This window comes from Patagioenas fasciata, chromosome 15 (assembly GCF_037038585.1).
Source record: "Patagioenas fasciata isolate bPatFas1 chromosome 15, bPatFas1.hap1, whole genome shotgun sequence".
NCBI classification, from domain to species: Eukaryota; Metazoa; Chordata; class Aves; order Columbiformes; family Columbidae; genus Patagioenas; species Patagioenas fasciata.
Window position 1 is genome coordinate 8,436,245 of NC_092534.1, and position 15,596 is coordinate 8,451,840.

Consider the following 15,596-nt stretch of genomic DNA (forward strand, 5'->3'; position numbering starts at 1 on the left):
CTGACCCTGGGGTGGCTCAGACCTGCTGGCTGGAATTATCTGTACCACAGCACCTCCAGGCAGCAGCACAGCCGCTTCGTGCCTGGCCAGCACTGCAGAACTGGAGACATTGGCAGGGTTTAACTGGGGGGAGCCGGGAGAGGGGCGATCACATGCTTGTCTGCCTGGGATTAGATGTGACTGGCTGTGCCAAGGAGCCGTGCAGGCCACCAGCGCGCTGAGCCCATGGCCCCAGGCAGTGGGAGCCAGCTGCGGTGGCCCTGAGGACTCAGTGGGGACGGGTGGCCCCAGATGATGTCCTACCTCCTGCCCCCTGGCCGGGACCTGGAGCACTTTGATGGGCTTTCTCTCATTTACTGGTAAGCAGGGCAGGATGCTGCCACACCGGGAACAGGGCATCACTCAACATCTTGGATCCCATTTTTGGGGAGCAGCTTTTGAGAGATGTGTTCAGTGATCCCGCAGCTTTTTGCAGGGTTTAATTCAACCCATTCTGCTGCCCCCTCTATCAAGGGCAGGGACTCATAGGAGTCCCACAGCACCTGCATCTGAGCTCTCCCGGGATAGTCAGTGCACTGGTGAGGCTGGTATCAGCCAGGGGTGGGGAAGGATATATTTTGCAGGCAGCAGCTGGGGAGGCATCTACAGCCTCTGCAAACAGCCGTGGGTGCTCTTGCTCCTGTTGCAGCCCCAGTGCAGGGCTCTCCTGTATGACAAAACCAATCTCCCTGAAGGGAGATTTGTGTCCACCCCATGCTGGTGCCCAGGGACAGGTAGGTGTGGAGTGGGGACCCCCACATGTGTGTGGGGAAGGCAGCAGGCATGGTGCAGGGGACGGGAGGTGACGGCAGACGCTGGGCGGCTGCAGATGTCTATGTAGGGCAGAGAGAGCCGGCGGGAGCGCGGCTGCGGCTGGGGCCAGGGTTCAGAGCGTGCGGCTTTAGCCGATTAACTGGGGGTCAGTGGGCCGGATCCGGAGCCAGTGGGGGGCCCAGAGGGCTCTCAGGGCCACTCTGAGGTTTGGCAGAGGCTTTCTTGGGCTGGCTGAGCCTCAGCGTCACCCCAGGGACTGAGAGGCCAGGGCACCTTGCAGCCACTGGGAACCATGGACGCTACCGAGGCACGATCCATCTCCTGCTGAAGTAGGTCATTGGAGCGAGGGCTGGGGGGTGGTAGCACCCCATGGGGGTGAAGACAGGCTGGTGAGGGTGGCACCCCTGGGGTGACAGCTATCCTCACCCAAGAGGTCTGTTTGGGGTGCTATGCTGATGCTTCCCTGCTGCTTTTGGGTGCAGAAAAGGCAGAATCTGTTGCTGGTCAGAAGGAGGTAGTGCAGCACAGGCTCAGCCTCACTGGATGCATTTTGGGGAGCACTGCCAGGCCGGTATCAGCAATGGGTGCCAATGCTATGGGGCTGTGGTGTGTGTATGGGGGCGGAGGGAGTTGAGGCAGCACTATACCCCTTCCTGGCAATGTCAGGAGCCTCACTGGGATCCCCTGGCACCACAGGGCTGCTAAGCCCCACTCCCCTGCACTTGCAAGACAAAAATACTGAAAACCCATTTTCTACCTCAGAAATCTGTTTTTGTGTTGGGGTTTTGGCTCGAAACCTCCCCCACCTTATCCTGTTGGGATACGCTTTTTGTGGATGGAGAGACCCAGCTGAGGGGTGTCTGGTTTTGTGCCAGGGGTCCAGCCCCCATATGTGAGAGGTACCAGATGCACAGGGTGGCCTTTGGCTGTCTGGTGGCTCCCCCGGGATGCAGTGCAGGACAGCGAGCAGATGGTGGGCAGATAACATTGCAGCTCTGATAAGTATGGCCCCACTCTGCCACTGATTAAAAGATTAATTTTAGAGTTCGAAGTAGGAATTTAACAAATAAACATGAGCCACGAGCAGGACATCACCTGGCATCATCGCGTCACAGGGTGGCAATTGACAGGGTGCGTGGCTGGACCGGCAGCTCATCCCTGAGCACCGGTTTCTCGTGGCGGTGATGCTGGTGTGACCCTGTGGGGCAGTCCCGTGTGGCTTCGCTACTCTGCAGAGCGGCTGCTGGAGGCTATAAGCGGGTTTAGCAATGGTGGCTTTTGTGCAGGAGCTTTGCCAAACCCAGAAGGAAATAAAACAGTCCTGAAGGTGGCCATCATTGCCAGGCAGGTCTTGTGGCTGGTGGCCGGACCATGCTGTGTGTGCCCGGGGTGGGTGGTATCTGCTACCAGCTCCTCACTGGGCACAGCTGGGGTGCAGGACCAGCCCAGCACTTCCCCCAGTCCTCTTTGTGTTATTATTCCTGCCGTGATTGTGGCTTCTGCTGGGGTCTGGGTTTGGGCACAGGGATATTTGCAGCTTGAGGATGAGTCAAAGCTTTTCCCGACCAGGCTCTCTCAGCTCAGTGGTGTGTTCTGAAATCTTTCCTAAAAATATGTTATTTTCCCATCTTCCCATTCTCAGTCATTTCCCTCCCCTCTTTCTTTCCCTCTTTTTTTGTTACACATTCACTTGGGTGAGTTCTCCGCCACTGTTCTTGTATTTTACCTAATTAGGGACATTAATTGATTTGCTGCTCCCCAGGGGACCTGGAGACCCCAACCCTGAGGACAGACTGGTGGCCTGGATGGCAGAGCAGGGTCTGCAACCCCCACCAGTGACCATCCCCTGTTAATAAGTTTATAACCAGTCCAATCCCACAGCCCAGAGGATTTAGAAAGGCAGGCAGGTTTATAATCCTGTTAACCCTTCACAGGAGCTGACACCCAGATAGGGGCCACAAGTGTGAGTCCCCAGGCAGAGCAACTCACGGGAGGCGGAGGAGGGAGGAAGTCTTTCCTGCATGCGAGATGCCACCACACCTTGGTCCTGCTGGGGCTAAAATGAAGCAAGATTGTTCAAGCTTTCCCCTGTGATTGTATTTAAATTGCTTTAATCCTCATCTCAAGTGGGTACATGGGAGGTCTCGGCTAAACAAGATGTTGGGGGACAGTCATCTCTGCTGGGTTTGGGATTCTGGCATAAACACCTTTCCCAAAAACCTCTAGCAAACTAAACCTGACCTTGCTTCCACCTGAAACAGACTCCTAATTACTGCTGGACAGGCTAATTAAAGAGGCCCTTTTGCTTTTTCCTCAAGCAAAGCCTTGCAGAGCAGCATGGGAAGAGCTGCATGTTGATGGAGGGGCAGCAGGGACCTGAATTTTAGACAGCAAATGTTTGTTGGGGTCAGTCCCTTGTGCTGAAGAAATCTGTTGGCTGAGAAGGACATTGGAAAGCGGGGTGAAGTTTGGAGGAGGGTGATAAAAGCAGTTGAAGAATGGAAAAGCCTGGCCAGCAGTGGGAGGTGGCATTTCCATCTGCCCATGGCCTTGGGGACTTGATGGTGCTGGCTTATGGGGCAGATGCACTGGGAGAAGGGGGTATTCCTCCTTGAGGAGTGAGGAGATGCATCCAGCCCAGGGTAGAGACATCTTCCTTCAACAGATGGAGAAGCATTGGAAAACTGCCTTGGCTTTAAAAACTCCTTGCTTCTCCATTTTTAGCCTAAAAAGCAGACTTTGATTGAGGCAGGAATGAAGCGTGATCCACCACTACAAGGAGTGGGGCGATGAAATGTTCCCTGGGAGCCGCCCTCTGACCTCTGTGGCTGGAAAAGACCCATGTTCAGCTCCAGGGAGTGGAGCTGGGTCAGTGATGGGGGGGGTTGTTAGGGTGGGGTATGGTTCCTGCAACCTCTGTCTTTCCTCAAAGAAAGAGCAGATTCCTTTCCCTTATGGCCTGGAGGACTGAGCCCTTTTGCAAGGGACACTGTAGAGATGAGGCACGTGGCAATGACCAGGGCTGGCTATCCTCTCCTTGGGGAGAGGATGGGTGTGCAACCATGCAGGTGGTGGTGGGAAACAGTTGCTGCCCCTGGGCAGGCCCTCCCGTCCCTTGGGATCCCCCTCTTTGCTCAAGAGGAAGGGGATGAAGGAGCACTGAGGTCTGCACGGCAATGGGGAGGAGGAAGGTGCCTGTAGGGTGCAGAGACATCAGCATGTGACCGTTAGCAGAAGAACTCATGGGGACAAGCTTTCTCCATGAGTGGTGTCACTAGGAAGAGGCAGGACCCCTGTGGAGCAGTGCCACCCCACCAGGGCCAGCAGCACCTCTTCATCTGCCACCCCTCCTCTGCCTGCAGGTGGGTGGCTGGGAGCTGCTTGTGCCCATGGCTGGGCAGAGGGAGCCATCATGGGTGCATGGAGACACCAGTCTCCAGCTACTCCCCACAGCACCTGCCTGCATCCTCCACCAGTAATTTCAGTAGCGTGGTATTGTTTATTCCCTCTTCCGTACAGACCTGTCTGTGAACATCCCTGAACTTATGAGCTCATCTGAAGCGACTCCATGTGTAATATTTATGAAAATGATGTGGGCTGTGCTGTGACTGTGGACAGTGTGCAGTTGCTTCCCAGCTTCTTAGCAGCTGATTTCTTTTGATTTATTATCAATGCTTTGTAGCTGATCCTGTAAGCAGCACGGATGCATTTTTCTATTTTCTAATCAGATGTAAATGAGTTTTCAGCCTACTCTTGTTTTGTTTTGTCATGACACAAACATTGGGTCATTATTAAGCAAGTGCTTGATGCTGCCTGGGCAGCCCTTTGCTCCCACCACAGCTCACAGCGTTGGTGGGATATGGGCAGAGACCATAATGTGGTGCCCTGACTAGGGCTGCAACCTTCCACCTCAAAACTTCTTATTGTGCATTCTGGAGCTGGAAGCCTTTGGACAGACCTCACCGCTGCTGCAGGATATCTCTCCAGCTCTAATTCCCACCCACATGAACCTGCTCGCACCCTGTTCCTCTGCTAAGCTGCACGCAGAGGCTCCCTGCAGGCTCAGTGATGCTGCTGCCCAGCTCTGGCATCCTTATGCCACTGCTCTGCCGTGCTCAGGATCCTGCTTGGAACAGTGACTTGGTCCTGGTCCAGATGCCGTGGGGAGAGGAGAGGTGTGTGCTGCCCAGTGTGGAGGGCAGTGGTTTGTGGCCGAGTCACCCAGTGAAGGTTGCCCCGGATTGGGCATGGCCCAGTCCAAGACTGAAGCTCAAAGGAGTCAGAAAATAGACCAGAGGACAAATGCAGAAAGGCCTTTTATCCACAGACAGGCTGAAGGCTGCTTGCCCAGAAGGTCCTTTGACCAACATATAGAGGAAAGGTGGATAATAACGTGGAAGTGACTTGCATATACTCCTGGTTTTCTCTTGGGTAGAAAAGAAACTCTCATCAATTTTGTTGCATCTCTACCTAAACCATTGCTTTATACCTCTGATCCTAATGGTGCTTTCTAAAGCAAGAAGACTGAAGTCTCCTGCCCTGGGCACTGAAGGGCAGGGAGCCTTGAGGCAGCTCTCCCCTCAGACCTGGCTCCAGTGAACATTCCTGCAACCCCTCTGAAGCTGGTCAGGGAGGTCACCTTGTCCTGTTGGCATTGCCTCCAGTGCTGTGCTATCCCTTCCCTTCAGCAGCGCTGGTTTATTCCAGCCAAGGCTCTGGCTCGTGACTCAAAAGGGTGATTCTGTGAATTAATTCATTAGCAGAGTCTCAAAGGATCTCAGAAGGTGGCACATTGAATTTTGGTGGTGGTATGGAAACTGGCTCTCACTGGGACTGGGATGATTATTAGTACATTAGAGGACTCGGAGTATGATCATTGGTGTAACTGGCAGGAGGCTGGTGGGTGAGGGCTGCTCAGGCAACCCTTCACAGGTTAGCTGCTGTAAAAGGCCACTCTAAGATTGACATGCTGCTGGGGTGCTCCTACCCCTCAAGGAGCTGTGTCCTGGTGTGGACCAACCTCCCATCACAGGAGAAGAGGCATGGTGGGGGGTTACCGCACCCCAGAGGATTTGAACTTGTGTGTCTGCTCTGCCACAGAACTTCCTGGCCAGCCTTAACCAAGTAGTACCAGAGCTGGGAGTCACCAGGTGCTTAGACCATCCTGCCTTAACGGAGCATGATGTTTGGCTCTCTATGCCCTGGATATTGTCTGTGAGATGGCAGGAGAAAGAACATTTCCCCACCATTGGGTCAATGGAAGGTTGAGTAGCTTTGTGAGGCTCCTGGTGCAGGGAAGGCTGCAGTCATCCAGCAGACTGGGAAATGGCCCCACATACAACCCTCCATGCTTAGCTGGGTTTTGCCAGAGCCTTTACGAAGACATAGAGTAGGTCCTGGCCATGCCTGGGTTCGATGGGGTGCATGTAACATACTGCCAGATGCATCTGTGTTTGATATCTAGTTGGCACTATTTATGCAAATTTTGATTTTTTTCAGCTAAATTAATTCATTTCTTAGGAGAGTTTTGGCCACCTAAAAGTCTGGTCTGCTCAGGTTTCTTCTATTTCATCTGAATGCTCCCAAATGGAAGGTCTTTAAAAGAAAAAAAGGAGGAGGGGGGACGGGACAGGACGACACACAGTTTAAATGCAGGAAACCTTTTGCATTGTCATTATTTTAAAGCACTTCCAACTTGCCCAGAAAGGCTTCACATGACTATCGGGGAAGCTCTTGCTAATAAAATTCATTGTTTACAAATGGGACGCAGGACCTGTGTCCTCCCAATGCCCACAACTCCAGAGGAGCATATTTCCTGGGAATTCCTCTTCATTTCACACCATGCCCACCAAGATCACAGCCCTGTTCCTGCTGAGCCCCAAGGTGGCTTGTTCCAGCTCCATCCTGCTCGCTGTCCAACGCTGGATAACCTCATTTCATGTCTCTGTCTCCACATCCCACAAAACAGGGGTCATGCTGCTTCTGCAGCTGGGTGGTGTGCATCAAGACAGGAGTGGAAGGTGCTGTTTATAGGTACACCATACTTCTGACCCCCCAACAGATAGTGGAACAGCTGAATTTGCTTTGTGTTAAGGAGGAAATGCTATTGACTGGAAAAGATGCTAAAAAAATAGCCTAAACCATCCTAAACCCCTAAGTGCTACAGTCTGTTATTACTTCCAAAGCTTTGCTATGGATTTTAAGGTTTTAGGGATGGTAAGCACACATGTCCTGCACTGAACGCTGCCCTCCATCCCTGGAAGGGCTGTTCCAGAAGATGCATAATAGGATGCATCCAAATAATTACCCCATTGTGTTAATGATGAGTGCGGCAGCCCTGCTGTGGGGGGCTGGGGAACTCCCTCCCGACTTGTTCAGGAAGGCACTTTGCGATGGGCCGTGTTGGCTTTGGCTTGCATAAGCTTTAATCTAAAGTTGGAGATGTTTTTAGCTGATCTGTGTTAATGTTGGGTGGAATTAACATGCATACGGGGAGACCACGTGACCCCTTCCGACCTCCCCCTTTTTTTTTTTCCCTTTTTTTTTTTCCCATCATTTTAACGGATTCCTGACAAATCAGAGTGGCTGGAGCCCGGCAGGGCTGGGCTGCCGTGGCCAGCAAGATGCCGGCCGTCTCTGTCCTTTACAAGGGAGTCATCATCATCAGCAGGTAATTCCCCTGCAGCCAGGGCAGGAATTGGGGAGGGGGCATGGGGCAGCCATGGGGGTCCCACCGGCCACCTCCCTCCAGAGAACCAACAATGATCCACTGTAGCTTCTCCAGGAGCAGGGCTCGGTGGCAGGGATGGCTTGCATGCAGCAGAAAGAGCTGAGGACATCATGACCAGCACCTGTTTTTGGGTTTCTTGCATCTCTAGCAGTAGCAAAGCTTCTGCGCTGCCTTTTGTGCATCAGATTGGGGATAAAAGTTGATTGTATCATCTAGGCATCTGCTTTGTAGAAACCTCTGTCCTTATGTTTCAGCCCGGTTTGAGCTATTTCTGTTTATTGGTGGTGGAGATGCCTTGGTGATTTACTCAAAATACTCTGAAAATGCTAAATTCAGCCAGTCTGGGCCAAGGGCTGCTATGGCTTTCTGGGATGCCTCCAAGCTCTGTCTTCTGGCAGCCAGTTTTTTGTCCAGTCTCTTGAATATTCGAAACATCGCAACAATAGCAAGGTGGGGGGCGTACTTTTAACAAGTAGAAAAAGCTTCTGGTCTGATTCTTAGAGGTGGGTGTTACTGGCTTTGCAGAATAGCTTGATATTTTGGATGCCTGAAAAGAGAAGTTCTTGAGGTTTATTCCTCTCCTGTTTCCCACCAGACTGGAGGAGCCTGTTGTGCTCCACAGTCTTGTCACTCCTCTGCTGCATCATGATTTGGGATCTGATATCAATTCAGAAACTCCTTTTCTCTTGAGACTTCTACCCTGGGAAGTGGAATGTTTTGGGACTGCCCCCTCCCCCCCGCCACCCAGTTTCCCATCTGGCACACCTGGCTCTGGTTTCTCAGATCAAGGTCCATCCATCTTCATGTTCACCCATCCTCAGGGCACTTGACCACCATGGGCCACCCAAGGAGGAGAAGCACTGGTGGTCCTGGGTTTGGAGTCCAGGGTCCCCAGGTGGAACTGAATGCTTTCGGTGTCATTTATTTGGAGCACCCACCTTGCCAGAGTGTGTTTCGGGGGAGACTGTGGGGCAGTTGGAAGAGTTCCTTGGTGCAGGGGAAGTTCAGGTGTGTGATGCTCTTGCACCCGCTTTGGCTTATGAGGAGAAGCTCCCACCCTCAGCCTGGTGAGGCTGGTACGTGAAGCGGCTTGGCAGATCTTGCACCCCCGCTTTTCCAGACCCCCTGTCAGAGGGATGGAGGCTGCCTGCATTATAAAACCTCTGGAGCGGATCGTGCCCGGCTGTCTTCATTACAGGCTGTCTGTATTTGTGAAACTGCTTTATCCCCGGAACATTGGTCCGAGCTCTGATCTCATTTCCCGGGAGCTGGACAGCTGTCCAGCCCCGTTAATCTGGGGTAATGAATCACAGATAGGTCCACGAGATTTGCTGGGTGGGGAGGATGATGTCCAGCACTGCACATATTCTCTCATTTATCTGTATAAACTTTGAAGGGGGTGGGAAGGGGTTGTTTTTTGCCAGTGCAGGCTTGATGTGCAGGGCTGTGTCCCTCAACCTGGGTGTCTACATAATTCTGTGTGCAACATCTGGAGTGGTGGGAAGGATGTCCTTGTGCACATGTTGGTTGGACATGTTTATTTTAGCCCGTTAAAGAAAGATGTCTTTCTTCTCTCTCCCAGGACACTCATGGGACCATACGGGATGGATCGAGCTGTACATTGCTTTGATTTCTACGACTGTGCAAATGGGCTGGGTGAGTACAGAACCCCTGCAAGGGACATTGGGGTGGCCTGGAGCAGCTCAAACACTCCCCTGGGCCCCAGCACCTGTGTCGTGATGTGCCTCTGCGTGAAGTCAGATATCTCACAGAAATACCAGTTCTTGTGCATGTATCAAGGATCTGATAGCACCTTTTGCAGCTGGGAGGTTAAAATAAGGTCAAAATCCTGACTAGTTCCCTGCTGATGGTGAACAGTCACAGTGCTGAGAGCTGTGCCTGGAGCCAGAGCCCAACCCTGGAGCAGGATGAGGGGGGAAAGGCTTTTTAGAATGTTATGATTTAAAAAAAAAAAATTAATTATAAAAAATAAATGAAATTCCAAGCACTTCCCAGATGACTGCCTTGCCCCACTGCAGGCAGGCTCCCCGGAAAGCCATTCTGATGGGTGATGCAGGGCGTTGCAGCTCTCCTGGAGACTGGGCCGTGTGAGCTGTTTTTGGAAAGTTTGGCTGGCGGGTGAGAGTATGAACACTGAGCGAGTCAGATGTCCTTCCACAGTGCTCTGAACATCAAAGCACAGAAGAAAAAAGAGATGGTCATATCCATGAGAACATGAGGAATGGCCACAGGTTCATGAAACTCAACCAGGAAGAATCCAGCATAGCATCTCATCTGACCTCTGTGTATCCAGCAGCATAAATACTGATGCTCTTTCATGGATGTTATAAAAAAATGGCAATCTTGCATCAGGATTTCTCAGGACCCACCATGCAGTCTCCTCCATAATTTTAAATTGCAAGTGCATCACCCTGCAGAACAGCTGTGGGCCCTGTGCTGAGGTCCCTGGGTGACCATTTGGGGACCTGTCCTGAGAAGTCGAACTCTCCATGTTTCCTGAGACCTGAGATTAATTATAGATTGGCTGTTTCCAGCTCTTGGGACTTCTGCCATGGAGGAAAAGCTTTGCTGACTCCTCTCCTGGTCTTCTCTTCATGATGTTCACAGGAGCTCAGAGAAATGTCTTTGCTTGGTGAAAATGATGTTTTAATCACCAGAGGTGGATTTGGTTGAGTTGATGGGATTTAAACTGTTGGGTTAGATTAGCTCATTAAAGGAGGAGACCTAGAAAAGCCTGACCAAGCTGATGCTGACCTCTGGAAGAGGTTCACAGATGCTACAGCCTGCTGCCAGCCTCTTTGCTGGGTCCCAGTTCTCTTCCTTTCCCCCAGTCTGTGGCCACAGGGTCTTTGCAGACACTCCACAGGGTCTTGCAATGTGCTGCAGGAAGGTATAACAATACGGATTTTCTAATGCAATCATCAGCTTTCTTCATCCTCTCTTGTGAAGCCTGAAAGACCCAAGAGGAGCGATTGTCCTCCAGAAACCATCCCTCTCTGCTGAGGAACAAGCAGTGCTTGTGGAAGCCCCATGTCTGCCATAGGCGTAGCTGCTCAGAACATGTTTTTGGGGAAAATAAAAAGGTGCCTCCGTGAGCTTCTTATGTTCAGATGCAGGTGTTATTCCAGCAGAGTTTCTTTAGGGCAGCATCAGCCAGTGTGGCAGGTCAGCGTTTGGCCCTAGGTCTGTTGCTCTGTGGCTTTAGGTGGAAACCCACATGTGAACCTCAGCAGAAGTTCAAAGGGGTTACCGGGCAGCTCCTAAAACCTGAACTTTGAATTAAAGAATAGCCATCAAAGGGAAGTGCTGATTAAGAAGCATTTCTCAGAAACACTGAGATCCCATTATCTTGACCTTGATCTTCTTAGGACAGGGTAGCGGGTGATTCACCTCCAATCTGTCCCTTCCTCCAGACAGAAAAAGCTGGCCGGGGCTGCAAGATCAACAGGGGGATTAAGGGAAATGTAATTGAACATTGCTAGCTTAGGTGCAAAGCGGGCAGTCTCTCTCTGTGTGGAGACTGCTGGGACCACATGGTGAGGTTGGGATGCTCCGAAGATGATTACAGTTGGGCTAAACAACCAGATTAGCCAGGACACCCCTCGACCCTGTGGTACAGAGCTGCATAGCGAGCCAGGAGCAGGTAAGATTACAGCCTGAGAAGTTGAGAACTGCAACACTGGCATTAGTGGGAGTGGGATTAGACACACCAGAGAAGCTCAGAGGTCTCGAAGAAATTTATAAGATAGCTAAGAATCTCAGGAAAACACTGTCTTGGTTAGTCACCTGTATGCCCAGCTGGAGTTTTCCCATAAACATTTATTCTCCAAAGGAGAAAATACTGGAGACATGGGCATCAGCTCCAGGACCTTTGCCAGAAGGGAAAGATTAAAGAGAGAGATCCAAAATAGGCTAGATTATCTGGCCCTAAGTATGACCTAATAAGCATTATACTGGGACTTTGATGCTGTGATAATTAAAGAGCCGTTATTTACCTACACTGGGTCCCAAATATAAATTCATGTTTATAAAACATGAAGACTCCCAGGAGTGCTGCCACCACAATCTTTGATGATTTGGGTTTGTTGCAATGAGTCCAGGCTGTCCCACGGCTCGGTCTGAACCCAAGCAGGTGTGAACCCTTCCTGCTGCTCCTCCTCCTCCCCACCCCGGTGGGAACCCCCCAGTGCATGTTTCAGGGGGCAGGACCAGCGTCCACGATGCCTCCGTGGCAGGGTGATGGCTGGGTGGGCAGACCCTGACAGCGCCCAGCTGGTTTCTCAACAAGGGAGTTAAAAGTCAGGATTTTTTTCCTGCCTCTTGTCAAAGTTTGAGTGTGTCTGGGAGGAACACTGTGAGTAATCGCTGATTTTAATAACAAGATAGGATTTTCTCCTGACATTGTTGGAGATAAAGGAGGATTTCTAGATACTTCAGCTATATTAAGCCATTATTACAATTGATTTGCAGACACAAAAGGGAAATGAGTCATTATTGATTTGATACCTCGGTAGAGGAGTCTGTTGAAAGCAGGTCCTGTTGGGCTGCTGGGTGATGCTACAGCTGTGCCTCTTCTGAGATGCAGATTTTTACATTATTTGTCCAACACGTTTTATCATTCCTAATTATTTCATGTTGTGGTGTGAAGAAAGACGTAGGATGCCTTCTTGAGTCATCACCTTGGCTTAAGGCAGACTTCCAGTGTCCTCCCCATCCCAGGGCTTTCCCAAACCCCTCCCACATGCAAGCCTGCTTCCCAGGGCCTCTCTGACAGCTGGTGGCAAAGGCCACCAGCAGCTACCCCAGCCCGGTCAGGAACTGAGACCCTTTCCAGCTGAGCATCCTTGATGATGAGCAGGTTTTACCTTCTCCCAGTGGGCTTTGGGGTTGCAGTGTCTCTTCACAGCTTTGGTCCACAGGTGCCCAACCTGTCCCCATGCCCTGGGGAGGCTTGTGCCACTTCAAGATACCTCTTTTGGGCAATATTTCCAATTTCAGTTAATTTATTTAAAAATGCAATGGTGCATGTTTCTGAGGTGTTCTTCTGTGAGTCCCCAGTGCTATTGGTAAAATAGCTCTGCAGAGATGCCCAGGGATTGTATGGTTCATATGGTTCATATGTGGCATTAAGCCCAGGGAATAAACTCCAGCACTCAGATGGGGCTGGGGTTTTGTGCTTGGGACAAGTGGCAATTGGTGCATATAGGAATGAAATTAAAAATTGTAATCATCTGGTTTTAATTACAATTTTAATGTAAAGGTGACTTGAAAGACAAGATCTTTCCCTAGAGGTAGCTGAAAGCTGTGAGGGTCATTACAGCAGAGCTGGGGTTACAAAAGGAAGGGACCTAGGGATGGAAATAGTGCCATTGTCCCAAGTAATCCCAGTCCAGGGTCCACTCCTCTTCTCTCCTGCTTGTTTCAGAAAGGGATCTCAGGTTTTGGGGAAGAAGCTGTGCTCTGCTCCCCTGGAGGGAGGTGTTTTTTGCATGGGGTTACTTTGTGCTCCCCAGGATCTCCCCAAGGCTGGGAGCAGCTCAGCAGCCGGAGGATGAAGCTGCCGTGACGCTGGCAGTGCCCCTCTCTGCAGTGCCGCCTGTCCTCAGTGTGCCCTCCTGTCTGGAGCAGCAAAATGCCTGACCGGCGGCTCTCAGGAGAGATTTGTTAATTAAAGCCAGGCTTTTTAATCCTTCTGTCCACAGCCTGGATCTTCGAAGCAGGACTTAATGAACCCTGGAGAAATAAGTCTCTTGGGTCTTTTCCTGCCAGCCGGCTTACGCATGCCAGCAGGGACATGTCCCGTGGATGGAGAGGTGGCTGTACAGCACGAGAGCCCTTTGCCAAGGCGCTGCTGTGGGGTGTTTGAGCCGAACCAAAGGTCATCTCTGCACCCTGGCTGCTCCTCCTGGCTCTGAACATTGATAAACTGTGGGTGCTCCTGATCTGCAGCTCTGCCACCGCTGGCGGCTTCAAAGGCTGTGGCGGAGATGTTGCTGGAGGCTGGTAGGCAGGCAAGCTTGCAGCAGGGATGTTCTCACCACTGTAGTGAACCTGGGGCTTGTCCTGATGTTGAACCTCAAAGGGGGTGTCCTGGGGAAAATGATTGTCTCCAGTAATGTTTCCTATGACAAGGATTATCAGGGACATGAGTAGAGGCTGAGGCATTCACAGCAGAATCGGACCCTTTTGGGAAAGGATCAGTGATGAACTTGGGCTTGGGGAAGGTGGTGCCTTTCTCAGAAGCTTTTTCTCTGTAGCTTTTGCTCCAGACAGGTGCTACCAGATGCCTTTAGCCTTCGTGTTGCACCAGCAGACACATCCTTTTGCTTCTGCTGTTGCTTGTGTGGTGCAGGGGACACATGGGGCTTTCCACAGATGGTTTTTAAGGGGGGTGTCAGGTGGTGCTGGGGTGCCCGGGAGCTGTACCCAAGGCTGCATCCCTTTGAGACAGCCTGTGGAAACTGCTTTTCTTCTGCTGTTGTGCCATGGGCACTTCTTTTCCTCCAGGTATTAAGGTAATTGGTGGCATCAAGGAACTCACGGGAGAAGAATATGGAGTTTATGTCAAGAGGATCCTTCCAGGGGGTGTTGCTTATGCAGATGGTGAGTTAAACGTGGTGCAGAGTACCACAAAATCTGAGAAAAGTCAAAATCCAGTGTATTTGTTTTCTTCTCAGATTTTCCAGCAGTTGGGGCATACTTTTCTACTGGGGTAATGACTGTAACATCTGACAGCAGCCTTGTCTTCTGCAGCATATATAGGATTGCTTTGTGTTTTTAAAGCAAGATCCATCTCTGCCTCACAAAGAACTTCACTGTTCTGCCTGTTCTTTCCCAAGTGCCACTGACTGCCTGTAGCCCCCAAATGACGCGAGATCCTTTTGCAAATTCAGCTCTGCTCTAGGCCACTGATTCCATTCTGAGCATCTTTAAATAAGGAGATATTAGGCAGGGCACTGCAGAGTCCACCTTTCATAACTTAAGCCAGAAAAATTTATTTATTTTTCTCCCAAATGTTACAACATAATTTTTCCATGTAATAAAGAAAAAAAGTCCAGGACAGGTGGATGTGCCACTCATGGTTTTCTACCTAACCTCAAACTGAATTAAGTAAAAGCTTTATTGCATTTTTTGGTATTTACTTTCGTAACTTCCTACAGCAGAGGACGTACTGCAACACTGGCACAAGTTTTTCAGGGAGGCTGCAGAAACTTCATCTGTGAATGTCTTGAAAAACAGGTTGGATAAGCATCTCTGGAACAACCTATGCATATTTCATCCTGTCCCTGGGCAAAGAAGGGAACTGCCCAACCTCTCCCAGTCCCTTCAAGCTGTATTTTCTGCAGTTTCTATCCATTATTTTTCTTTTCTAGGGCGCCTGCAGCCAGGAGACCAGATCCTGGAGGTCAATGGCGATTCCCTAATTGGGGTTACAAGTGAGAGGTACTGTATCCAAACGGAAATCTTGCATTCCTGTTGCTTTTGTATAATTCTGTGAAGTGGTTTGGGCTGCAGGTTGCACGGAGGACACCAGCGCCATCGCTTTGTCTGCACTGTGACACAGCCACGCTGTTCCCAGGAGCCAATTTGGGAATTACCAAATGAAAAGTTTCTATATAGAAACAGACCAGTGGACACAAACTGTATTTATGAGATATTTATACATCCCCCCAAAATGCTGGGCTTTTTTAACAGCTCCTGGCACTCCCACTCCATCTCCTGCAGCTTCCCAGCAAGCCCCGCAGCTCCCAGCACAGGAGATTAGCCAGTGCCTGAGCCTGACAGCGCTGCTCTGCATGGGGGTTCCCTCTGGAGCTGCAATCCAGCCCCTCAGCTCCCCAGCAATAAAATAATTCACTGCCAGAGGAGTAACTGCATTTTTGGGGGTCCTCTTTTCAGCCTGCTGCTGCCTTCCAGTCCTGCAAGGCAAGAAGTGTGCTTCTGCACAGTGTGCTCAGGCTGGGTGCATGCTTGGGAAGCAGCATGATGTGTTTCGCCTGCTCCCAAATCCCCAGAGCAGCTGGGTTTGATG

General features: G+C 50.9%; 1 protein-coding gene across 1 annotated transcript in view; it reads left to right on the forward strand.

Annotated features, from left to right (window-relative positions):
• The first annotated feature begins 234 nt into the window (after positions 1-234).
• Positions 235-15,596, forward strand: part of LOC136108816 (syntaxin-binding protein 4-like) — a 42,496-nt gene continuing 27,134 nt past the window's right edge. Inside the window, exons 1-4 of the mRNA XM_065850957.2 lie at positions 235-359; positions 9,126-9,199; positions 14,072-14,167; positions 14,938-15,007. Coding sequence (XP_065707029.2) covers positions 292-359; positions 9,126-9,199; positions 14,072-14,167; positions 14,938-15,007 — 308 coding nt within the window. The 5' untranslated portion in view covers positions 235-291. The remainder of the gene's footprint in view (positions 360-9,125; positions 9,200-14,071; positions 14,168-14,937; positions 15,008-15,596) is intronic.